The 13454-nt window shown below is 34.0% G+C and overlaps 1 protein-coding gene across 1 annotated transcript in view; it reads left to right on the top strand.

Annotated features, from left to right (window-relative positions):
• ELP3 (elongator acetyltransferase complex subunit 3) overlaps window positions 1–13454 on the top strand; it is a 260655-nt gene that overhangs the window by 203962 nt on the left and 43239 nt on the right. Inside the window, exon 10 of the mRNA XM_073673871.1 lies at window positions 11459–11652. Coding sequence (XP_073529972.1) covers window positions 11459–11652 — 194 coding nt within the window. The remainder of the gene's footprint in view (window positions 1–11458; window positions 11653–13454) is intronic.

Below are 13454 nucleotides of genomic sequence, written 5' to 3'. Positions count from 1 at the left end.
ACTATAATACTGCTCCCTATGTACAAGAATATAACTACTATAATACTGTCCCTATGTACAAGAATATAACTACAATAATACTGCCCCTATGTACATAAATATAACTACTATAATACTGCCCCCTATGTACATGAATATAACTACTATAATACTGATCCCTGTGTACAAGAATATAACTACTATAATACTGTCCCTATGTACAAGAATATAACTACTATAATACTGCTCCTATGTACAAGAATATAACCACTATAATACTGCTCCTATGTACAAGAATATAAATACTATAATACTGCTCCCTATGTACAAGAATATAACTACTATAATACTGCTCCTATGTACAAGAATATAACCACTATAATACTGCTCCTATGTACAAGAATATAACTACTATAATACTGCTCCTATGTGCAAGAATATAACTACTATAATACTGCTCCTATGTGCAAGAATATAACTACTATAATACTGCCCCCTATGTACAAGAATATAACTACTATAATACTGCCCCCTATGTACAAGAATATAACTACTATAATACTGCTCCCTATGTACAAGAATATAACTACTATAATACTGCTCCCTATGTACAAGAATATAACTACTATAATACTGCCCCCTATGTACAAGAATATAACTACTATAATACTGCTCCTATGTGCAAGAATATAACTACTATATTACTGCTCCCTATGTACAAGAATATAACTACTATAATACTGCTCCTATGTACAAGAATATAACTACTATAATACTGCTCCCTATATACAAGAATATAACTACTATAATACTGCTCCCTATGTACAAGAATATAACTACTATAATACTGCTCCCTATGTACAAGAATATAACTACTATAATACTGCCCCCTATGTACAAGAATATAACTACTATAATACTGCTCCTATGTGCAAGAATATAACTACTATATTACTGCTCCCTATGTACAAGAATATAACTACTATAATACTGCCCCTATGTAGAAGAATATAACTACTATAATACTGCTCCTATGTACAAGAATATAACTGCTATAATACTGCTCCCTATATACAAGAATATAACTACTATAATACTGCTCCTATGTACAAGAATATAACTACTATAATACTGCTCCCTATATACAAGAATATAACTACTATAATACTGCTCCTATGTACAAGAATATAACTACTATAATACTGTTCCCTATATACAAGAATATAACTACTATAATACTGCTCCTATGTACAAGAATATAACTACTATAATACTGCTCCTATGTACAAGAATATAACCACTATAATACTGCTCCTATGTAAAAGAATATAACTACTATATTACTGCTCCTATGTACAAGAATATAACTACTATAATACTGCTCCTATGTACAAGAATATAACTACTATAATACTGCTCCTATGTACAAGAATATAACTGCTATAATACTGCCCCCTATGTACAAGAATATAACTACTATAATACTGCTCCTATGTACGAGAATATAACTACTATATTACTGCTCCCTATGTACAAGAATATAACTACTATAATACTGCTCCCTATGTACAAGAATATAACTACTATAATACTGCCCCCTATGTACAAGAATATAACTACTATAATACTGCTCCTATGTACAAGAATATAACTACTATAATACTGCCCCCTATGTACAACAATATAACTACTATAATACTGCCCCCTATGTACAAGAATATAACTACTATAATACTGCTCCCTATGTACAAGAATATAACTACTATAATACTGCCCCCTATGTACAAGAATATAACTACTATAATACTGCCCCCTATGTACAAGAATATAACTACTATAATACTGCTCCTATGTGCAAGAATATAACTACTATAATACTGCCCCCTATGTACAAGAATATAACTACTATAATACTGCCCCCTATGTACAAGAATATAACTACTATAATACTGCCCCCTATGTACAAGAATATAACTACTATAATACTGCTCCCTATGTACAAGAATATAACTACTATAATACTGCTCCCTATGTACAAGAATATAACTACTATAATACTGCCCCCTATGTACAAGAATATAACTACTATAATACTGCTCCTATGTGCAAGAATATAACTACTATATTACTGCTCCCTATGTACAAGAATATAACTACTATAATACTGCCCCCTATGTACAAGAATATAACTACTATAATACTGCTCCTATGTACAAGAATATAACTGCTATAATACTGCCCCTATGTACAAGAATATAACTACTATAATACTGCTCCTATGTACAAGAATATAACTACTATATTACTGCTCCCTATGTACAAGAATATAACTACTATAATACTGCTCCCTATGTACAAGAATATAACTACTATAATACTGCCCCCTATGTACAAGAATATAACTACTATAATACTGCCCCTATGTACAAGAATATAACTACTATAATACTGCTCCCTATGTACAAGAATCTAACTACTATAATACTGCTCCCTATGTACAAGAATATAACTACTATAATACTGCCCCTATGTACGAGAATATAACTACTATAATACTGCCCCTATGTACAATAATATAACTACTATAATACTGCTCCCTATGTACAAGAATATAACTACTATAATACTGCTCCTATGTACAAGAATATAACTACTATAATACTGCCCCTATGTACAATAATATAACTACTATAATACTGCTCCCTATGTACAAGAATATAACTACTATAATACTGCCCCCTATGTACAAGAATAGAACTACTATAATACTGCCCCCTATGTACAAGAATATAACTACTATAGTACTGCCTCCTATGTACAAGAATATAACTACTATAATACTGCCACTATGTACAAGAATATAACTACTATAATACTGCCCCTATGTACAAGAATATAACTACTATAATACTGCCTCATATGTACAAGAATATAACTGCTATAATACTGCCTCATATGTACAAGAATATAACTACTATAATACTGCTCCTATGTACAAGAATATAACTACTATAATACTGCCTCCTATGTACAAGAATATAACTACTATAATACTGCCACTATGTACAAGAATATAACTACTATAATACTGCCCCTATGTACAAGAATATAACTACTATAATACTGCCTCATATGTACAAGAATATAACTACTATAATACTGCTCCTATGTACAAGAATATAACTACTATAATACTGCCCCCTATGTACAAGAATATAACTACTATAATACTGCTCCCTATAGACACAAGAATATAACTATTATAATACTGCTCCTATGTACAAGAATATAACTACTATAATACTGCTCCTATGTACAAGAATATAACTACTATAATACTGCTCCTATGTACAAGAATATAACTACTATAATACTGCCCCTATGTACAAGAATATAACTACTATAATACTGCCCCTATGTACAAGAATATAACTACTATAATACTGCCCCTATGTACAAGAATATAACTACTATAATACTGCTCCTATGTACAAGAATATAACTACTATAATACTGCTCCTATGTACAAGAATATAACTACTATAATACTGCTCCTATGTACAAGAATATAACTACTATAATACTGCTCCTATGTACAAGAATATAACTACTATAATACTGCTCCTATGTACAAGAATATAACTACTATAATACTGCCCCTATGTACAAGAATATAACTACTATAATACTGCCCCTATGTACAAGAATATAACTACTATAATACTGCCCCTATGTACAAGAATATAACTACTATAATACTGCCCTATGTACAGGAATATAACTACTATAATACTGCTCCTATGTACAAGAATATAACTACTATAATACTGCCCCCTATGTACAAGAATATAACTACTATAATACTGCTCCTATGTACAAGAATATAACTACTATAATACTGCCCCCTATGTACAAGAATATAACTACTATAATACTGCTCCCTATAGACACAAGAATATAACTACTATAATACTGCCACTATGTACAAGAATATAACTACTATAATACTGCCCCTATGTACAAGAATATAACTACTATAATACTGCTCCCTATAGACACAAGAATATAACTACTATAATACTGCCACTATGTACAAGAATATAACTACTATAATACTGCTCCTATGTACAAGAATATAACTACTATAATACTACTCCTATGTACAAGAATATAACTACTATAATACTGCCCCCTATGTACAAGAATATAACTACTATAATACTGCCCCTATGTACAAGAATATAACTACTATAATACTGCCTCATATGTACAAGAATATAACTGCTATAATACTGCCTCATATGTACAAGAATATAACTACTATAATACTGCTCCTATGTACAAGAATATAACTACTATAATACTGCCTCCTATGTACAAGAATATAACTACTATAATACTGCCACTATGTACAAGAATATAACTACTATAATACTGCTCCTATGTATAAGAATATAACTACTATAATACTGCTCCTATGTACAAGAATATAACTACTATAATACTGCCCCCTATGTACAAGAATATAACTACTATAATACTGCTCCCTATAGACACAAGAATATAACTATTATAATACTGCTCCTATGTATAAGAATATAACTACTATAATACTGCTCCTATGTACAAGAATATAACTACTATAATACTGCTCCTATGTACAAGAATATAACTATTATAATACTGCCCCTATGTACAAGAATATAACTACTATAATACTGCCCCTATGTACAAGAATATAACTACTATAATACTGCCCCTATGTACAAGAATATAACTACTATAATACTGCTCCTATGTACAAGAATATAACTACTATAATACTGCTCCTATGTACAAGAATATAACTACTATAATACTGCTCCTATGTACAAGAATATAACTACTATAATACTGCTATGTACAAGAATATAACTACTATAATACTGCTCCCTATGTACAAGAATATAACTACTATAATACTGCCCCCTATGTACAAGAATATAACTACTATAATACTGCTCCTATGTGCAAGAATATAACTACTATATTACTGCTCCCTATGTACAAGAATATAACTACTATAATACTGCCCCTATGTACAAGAATATAACTACTATAATACTGCTCCTATGTACAAGAATATAACTGCTATAATACTGCTCCCTATATACAAGAATATAACTACTAAAATACTGCTCCTATGTACAAGAATATAACTACTATAATACTGCTCCCTATATACAAGAATATAACTACTATAATACTGCTCCTATGTACAAGAATATAACTACTATAATACTGTTCCCTATATACAAGAATATAACTACTATAATACTGCTCCTATGTACAAGAATATAACTACTATAATACTGCTCCTATGTACAAGAATATAACCACTATAATACTGCTCCTATGTAAAAGAATATAACTACTATATTACTGCTCCTATGTACAAGAATATAACTACTATAATACTGCTCCTATGTACAAGAATATAACTACTATAATACTGCTCCTATGTACAAGAATATAACTGCTATAATACTGCCCCCTATGTACAAGAATATAACCACTATAATACTGCTCCTATGTACGAGAATATAACTACTATATTACTGCTCCCTATGTACAAGAATATAACTACTATAATACTGCTCCCTATGTACAAGAATATAACTACTATAATACTGCCCCCTATGTACAAGAATATAACTACTATAATACTGCTCCTATGTACAAGAATATAACTACTATAATACTGCCCCCTATGTACAACAATATAACTACTATAATACTGCCCCCTATGTACAAGAATATAACTACTATAATACTGCTCCCTATGTACAAGAATATAACTACTATAATACTGCCCCCTATGTACAAGAATATAACTACTATAATACTGCCCCCTATGTACAAGAATATAACTACTATAATACTGCTCCTATGTGCAAGAATATAACTACTATAATACTGCCCCCTATGTACAAGAATATAACTACTATAATACTGCCCCCTATGTACAAGAATATAACTACTATAATACTGCCCCCTATGTACAAGAATATAACTACTATAATACTGCTCCCTATGTACAAGAATATAACTACTATAATACTGCTCCCTATGTACAAGAATATAACTACTATAATACTGCCCCCTATGTACAAGAATATAACTACTATAATACTGCTCCTATGTGCAAGAATATAACTACTATATTACTGCTCCCTATGTACAAGAATATAACTACTATAATACTGCCCCCTATGTACAAGAATATAACTACTATAATACTGCTCCTATGTACAAGAATATAACTGCTATAATACTGCCCCTATGTACAAGAATATAACTACTATAATACTGCTCCTATGTACAAGAATATAACTACTATATTACTGCTCCCTATGTACAAGAATATAACTACTATAATACTGCTCCCTATGTACAAGAATATAACTACTATAATACTGCCCCCTATGTACAAGAATATAACTACTATAATACTGCCCCTATGTACAAGAATATAACTACTATAATACTGCTCCCTATGTACAAGAATCTAACTACTATAATACTGCTCCCTATGTACAAGAATATAACTACTATAATACTGCCCCTATGTACGAGAATATAACTACTATAATACTGCCCCTATGTACAATAATATAACTACTATAATACTGCTCCCTATGTACAAGAATATAACTACTATAATACTGCTCCTATGTACAAGAATATAACTACTATAATACTGCCCCTATGTACAATAATATAACTACTATAATACTGCTCCCTATGTACAAGAATATAACTACTATAATACTGCCCCCTATGTACAAGAATAGAACTACTATAATACTGCCCCCTATGTACAAGAATATAACTACTATAGTACTGCCTCCTATGTACAAGAATATAACTACTATAATACTGCCACTATGTACAAGAATATAACTACTATAATACTGCCCCTATGTACAAGAATATAACTACTATAATACTGCCTCATATGTACAAGAATATAACTGCTATAATACTGCCTCATATGTACAAGAATATAACTACTATAATACTGCTCCTATGTACAAGAATATAACTACTATAATACTGCCTCCTATGTACAAGAATATAACTACTATAATACTGCCACTATGTACAAGAATATAACTACTATAATACTGCCCCTATGTACAAGAATATAACTACTATAATACTGCCTCATATGTACAAGAATATAACTACTATAATACTGCTCCTATGTACAAGAATATAACTACTATAATACTGCCCCCTATGTACAAGAATATAACTACTATAATACTGCTCCCTATAGACACAAGAATATAACTATTATAATACTGCTCCTATGTACAAGAATATAACTACTATAATACTGCTCCTATGTACAAGAATATAACTACTATAATACTGCTCCTATGTACAAGAATATAACTACTATAATACTTCCCCTATGTACAAGAATATAACTACTATAATACTGCCCCTATGTACAAGAATATAACTACTATAATACTGCCCCTATGTACAAGAATATAACTACTATAATACTGCTCCTATGTACAAGAATATAACTACTATAATACTGCTCCTATGTACAAGAATATAACTACTATAATACTGCTCCTATGTACAAGAATATAACTACTATAATACTGCTCCTATGTACAAGAATATAACTACTATAATACTGCTCCTATGTACAAGAATATAACTACTATAATACTGCCCCTATGTACAAGAATATAACTACTATAATACTGCCCCTATGTACAAGAATATAACTACTATAATACTGCCCCTATGTACAAGAATATAACTACTATAATACTGCCCCTATGTACAGGAATATAACTACTATAATACTGCTCCTATGTACAAGAATATAACTACTATAATACTGCCCCCTATGTACAAGAATATAACTACTATAATACTGCTCCTATGTACAAGAATATAACTACTATAATACTGCCCCCTATGTACAAGAATATAACTACTATAATACTGCTCCCTATAGACACAAGAATATAACTACTATAATACTGCCACTATGTACAAGAATATAACTACTATAATACTGCCCCTATGTACAAGATTATAACTACTATAATACTGCTCCCTATAGACACAAGAATATAACTACTATAATACTGCCACTATGTACAAGAATATAACTACTATAATACTGCTCCTATGTACAAGAATATAACTACTATAATACTACTCCTATGTACAAGAATATAACTACTATAATACTGCCCCCTATGTACAAGAATATAACTACTATAATACTGCCTCATATGTACAAGAATATAACTACTATAATACTGCCTCATATGTACAAGAATATAACTGCTATAATACTGCTCCTATGTACAAGAATATAACTACTATAATACTGCCCCTATGTACAAGAATATAACTACTATAATACTGCTCCTATGTACAAGAATATAACTACTATAATACTGCTCCTATGTACAAGAATATAACTACTATAATACTGCTCCTATGTACAAGAATATAACTACTATAATACTGCCCCTATGTACAAGAATATAACTACTATAATACTGCCACTATGTACAAGAATATAACTACTATAATACTGCCCCTATGTACAAGAATATAACTACTATAATACTGCCCCCTATGTACAAGAATATAACTACTATAATACTGCCCCTATGTACAAGAATATAACTACTATAATACTGCCCCCTATGTACAAGAATATAACTACTATAATACTGACCCCTATGTATAAGAATATAACTACTATAATACTGACCCCTATGTACAATAATATAACTACTATAATACTGCCCCTATGTACAAGAATATAACTACTATAATACTGCCCCTATGTACAAGAATATAACTACTATAATACTGCCCCCTATGTACAAGAATATAACTACTATAATACTGCCTCCTATGTATAAGAATATAACTACTATAAAACTGCCACTATGTACAAGAATATAACTACTATAATACTGCCCCCTATGTACAAGAATATAACTACTATAATACTGGATCCTTTACATTCCACCTTTATCGATAATGACCATAAACCTGTAGACAATGAAAAATATGTAGAGGTGAAGTCTACACAGCTCCGATCTTCTGACATTCTATGGTGACATCGGTAGAGCCCATTAGTTGTGATCCCACTGCCCTCTCTGGGGTCTGTTTTTTCTTTCCCTACGTTTTCCTTCTGATGTTGGTAAGTAGACACAGCAATCATCAGATATACACTTTGTCAACGCCAGCAGGAAGTGAATTATAACATCTAGTCCGCTGCTGCTGTTTGACGGCCTCCCACACACTGAGTTTAGAGATGGTTTCTTGCTGTAAAAAGTAAAAAAAAAAAAAACTTGAAAAAATTCCGGAAACCTCTAGACTGTAACGTTCTATTGTGACCTGACGTAAAGTGCCGGCACAGTACTGTCAACTCTCGTCATGCCCGGACGGGACAGGCAGTGCCACTGATTTAATGCGACACATAATCATCTTCATAAATTGTTCTACTGGGTGGAACGTGCAGTAGTTAATCTTCACGTCAAACTGCTGACTTACTACCCCTGCGTTCGTTACTGCTTCCGTTATTTTTCCCTTACATATCAGTTTCCATTTTTGTCGGGGCGTTAAAAAAAAAAAAAAGGACTGTTCAGACCGCCAAAATTACTCCAAAGGATGATTGACAACGTTAGAAGTCTTAGAAATATGATTGTTTCTTCTGACTCCCCAAAAAGAAAAAGACCTGGCCAAATAGATTCACAGAAAATTGGAGGTATACCTTTGTCGCAGAAGTTTCATGAGCAGGATTTCCACCTAGGTACATTTCACACTCTAAATGACATTTTTTAAATCGTAAAGAGATCCTCTCACTTGGTAAAAATAAAAATGGAGTTAAACACTTAGTAAAAATCCCTGAGCTGCCCTGATTCTGCCGCTTTTTTCTGCTTTGCCCTACGTCGCTCCATTGCTGAGATATTCACATTTGTTGCCTTTGGAGCGCACTATGTGAAATCTCCACTTGTAGTGTAACTGGTCGAGTCTTATCTGGGGGTGTGTCCTTCACCCCTCCCTCCATGATGCTGCTCATCACAGCTCTGTAGCTGATCTAGCAGGCTCAGATTCTGAGCTGTGATTGGCAGCTTCCATGAGAGACAGGTGTAAGTGCACGCCCCAAGAGAAGACTCTAAGAAACATCCAGTTGCACTCCAAGCAGAGTTTTCACATTCTGCGCTCCAAATGAATCAAATGTGAATATCTCCACAATGGAGCGACGTAGCACAAAACGGAAAAGAGCGTCCGAATCAGGGGAGCTCAGGGATTATTATAAGGTATCTGTTTTTTGCGCAAGTGACTTTTTTCCTTTTTAAGGGGGGACGACTGTAAATTAGCTCTCGTTGAAGAGGGAGGATCCCGACTCTCTAGTGCCATCTATTGGAGATAACTACATTATGTTGACCCTGACTTCACTGTCATTGTGATACCTAAGTGGACTCTTCCCACAGTACTGACTTGAAGGAGGTTTCTCTCCGGCATAGTCAGTTTAGTTGACGCATTTTGTTGCCGTCGTTTCATTCTATTTTTCTTTGCTATCATTTCTCAGCAATATTTTATGCTTTCATAACGTCTTGTGGGACTCTAGCCGAAGAAATTTCCTTATGCTTATTTCAGCTTTGATTTTTTTCTTTCTCTCCTCTAGTTTTTCTACATTTTTTTTTTTTTAAGATCAAATACTATTTATGTGTTCCTATCAGTCAGCGATGACGTAGCAGCCATTGTCACATAATGGGCTTGTTACCTCGTAGGGACAGAAACTAATCCCTGACGGCTCGTCCCAGATCCTGTGATCTCACTCCTGCTCCCTATGGGTAAATCTGAATATCACCAACCGCATCCGGCGATCGCTTCTCATATAATTTCTGTCTACAGAGCTGTAAACCTTGACAGCACATTACCCGCGCAGTCTGCAGATGATAAATGTTATGTTTATTCCGGTTTAGGATTTGATGGACTGATACATTTTAATGTCCGGATGATGTTTTGCTTGATGAACTCTACACCTTTAACAACAAATCAAGTTTACTGATGGGGCGAAAAAAAAAAAACCTTTAAAGGAAATGTCTGCAATTTTTCATTTTACATGTAGAATTGTTCTACTTCCCAACCGTCCCAGATCCAGCAGGACAGTCCTGAATTTAAGTTGATGTCCCATAAAGTTGGGGGGAATACACCGAATTCTGTTGTATCAGTGTCTGTTAAGACCGTGGTGCAGGGAGCTCTCAGATCCCTGCTCCACCATTCTGTCTTGCAGAGACCTTCAGGTCATGTGACATTCTCTATGTAGCAGAGCCCAGCAGAGAAGCAGGACACACCAGCCATAATTCTGTGTGGGTTGGGGTACTTGTCCTGTACTATGCACGTCTGTCATCTCTCTCCTTTTGCTTAACAGGAGTTTTTTGAAAACCCCGCTTTCAGACCTGATGGAATGAAGCTTTACCCAACCCTAGTCATTCGTGGCACTGGGTTGTACGAACTCTGGAAAACTGGAAGATACAGAAGTTACTCTCCAAGCACCTTGGTAGATCTAGTGGCCAGGATTTTGGCTCTTGTTCCACCATGGACCCGAGTTTATAGAGTACAGAGGTGAGCTGTTCAAACCAACATAGACTACAGCGTGGTTACAACTAAATGCTATGGTCACCTTTGACATGGGAAACCTGAATTTTACATATGGCGACTACGTTTAGTTGAAAATGAATGAATATTGCAGAGTGTACATGAGAATGTTTTATATTAGACTGTTGTTCTTAATCTGATTAAATATTCAGATTTCTTTCTTGTAGGAGTGTCTCTCACAGTAATATAGGCTGTGTGTGTATCCAGGGTGCTGCTTATTAGCTCATGTATTGGCACAGCTTCTTTTAATATTGATGTGCTGTCTTCCTTTTCTACAGAAATTTTTCTCTGCCCTCTCTGATACTGCACATGCTTTCCCCCTTTCAGTATTAGATTTGTTTTCAATACCTTCTTTGATGCTATCTCTGAGAGGAGAGTAGAGAGAGCCCTCCAGAGCACCTTAATAAAGTTGGCACAAAATAGAAATCCTATAATCTTTGGAACAACATGGCGAATTTGAAAAAAAGAAAATTAAGAGCAAAAACTGGCCGCGTTGTACCCTGTGACAGGTTTTCTTTTAATGTCACTTTCATATTGACAGCGGCGTCTTAAGTGGTTTTACACCAGCTATTTTAGGTAGGTCCGGTCACCGCTGTAAGAAACGGGTTCCTGCTGTCCTTAGCCTGATGCAAGTTTCAGTTTTCTTTCTTGTAAGAGTGTTTCTCACAGTAATATAGGCTGTGTGTCTATCCAGGGTGCTGCTTATTAGCTCCTGTTTTAACACAACTCCTTTTTATCTTTATTTGCTTTCCTCCTTTTCTAGTCATTTTTTTTTTTTTTTCCTCTGCCCTCCCTGAGACTGTAAATGCTTTCCCCTCTTTCCATATTATGTAGCTCGGTCGGCAATCCCTTCTTTGGTTCTATAAATAACACTGAGAGGAGGGAACAGAGAGAGCCATCAGGATCTACTTAGTAAAGTTAGCGCCAAATAAAATGGTAAGAAAAAGGTTCCTGCTTTATACATCCGCACCCAACTTGCTGAACGGATGATGAAATAGCGTGTCCACACTGCCATTTATTGTATTCGTTATATATTTAAAACTCTTATTTAGGTTGTTGCCTCCTCTTCCTCCCCCCCCCCCCCCTTGTAAGTATATTTTTATATATATATATATATATATATATATATATATATATATATATATATATATATATATATATATATATATATATAATATATAATATATATATTTCACGAAATGGTTAAATGTCCATTGTCTCCATCCCAATGAAAAGTGGCCATTGAGATATTCACCTGGTGTGGCGTCTACAAGAAAATCCTCTTGTTGTCTCCGCCATAAGACCACGAGATCTGACAAGGAAATATATGACCTTACTGTGAACTGCGCTGAAGAAAAGAATAAAAGAAGCGGTTGGATTTCTGAGAGGTAATAACGACCAGACCATTAAACAAATACATTTTGCTTCCTACCCCCCATAATAGACTCCGCACCAGAGAAAATGGCCGCACGCGGGTGAGTTAATTACTTTCCCCTTTATATTTTTTTTTCTCTCATCTTTAACATTTAACTGCGAGGATTCTTGAAGACGTCTGAGGGGAACGAGAAAATCTATTTTTCCATTTGTTCCCGGTTATTGCATCTGTCAGGATGGAGCTGTAAAGCCGCAGGTTGCGTCGGTTCTCTCTCCTGGGTGGTAGCAGATACGTAGAGCGCAGTAGAGAAACGTACTCTTTTCGGTCTAGGATTCTTTGTCTTTGTGCGGTGTCACACTCCAGGTGTGGGTGTATTGACCATCCTCAGGAGCTT

This window comes from Phyllobates terribilis, unplaced genomic scaffold (assembly GCF_046119375.1).
Source record: "Phyllobates terribilis strain yellow unplaced genomic scaffold, ASM4611937v1 Scaffold_3__8_contigs__length_932513732, whole genome shotgun sequence".
Taxonomy (NCBI): Eukaryota; Metazoa; Chordata; class Amphibia; order Anura; family Dendrobatidae; genus Phyllobates; species Phyllobates terribilis.
The sequence above is the reverse complement of the archived record's forward strand: the minus strand, read 5'-3'. Positions and strand labels throughout refer to the sequence as shown.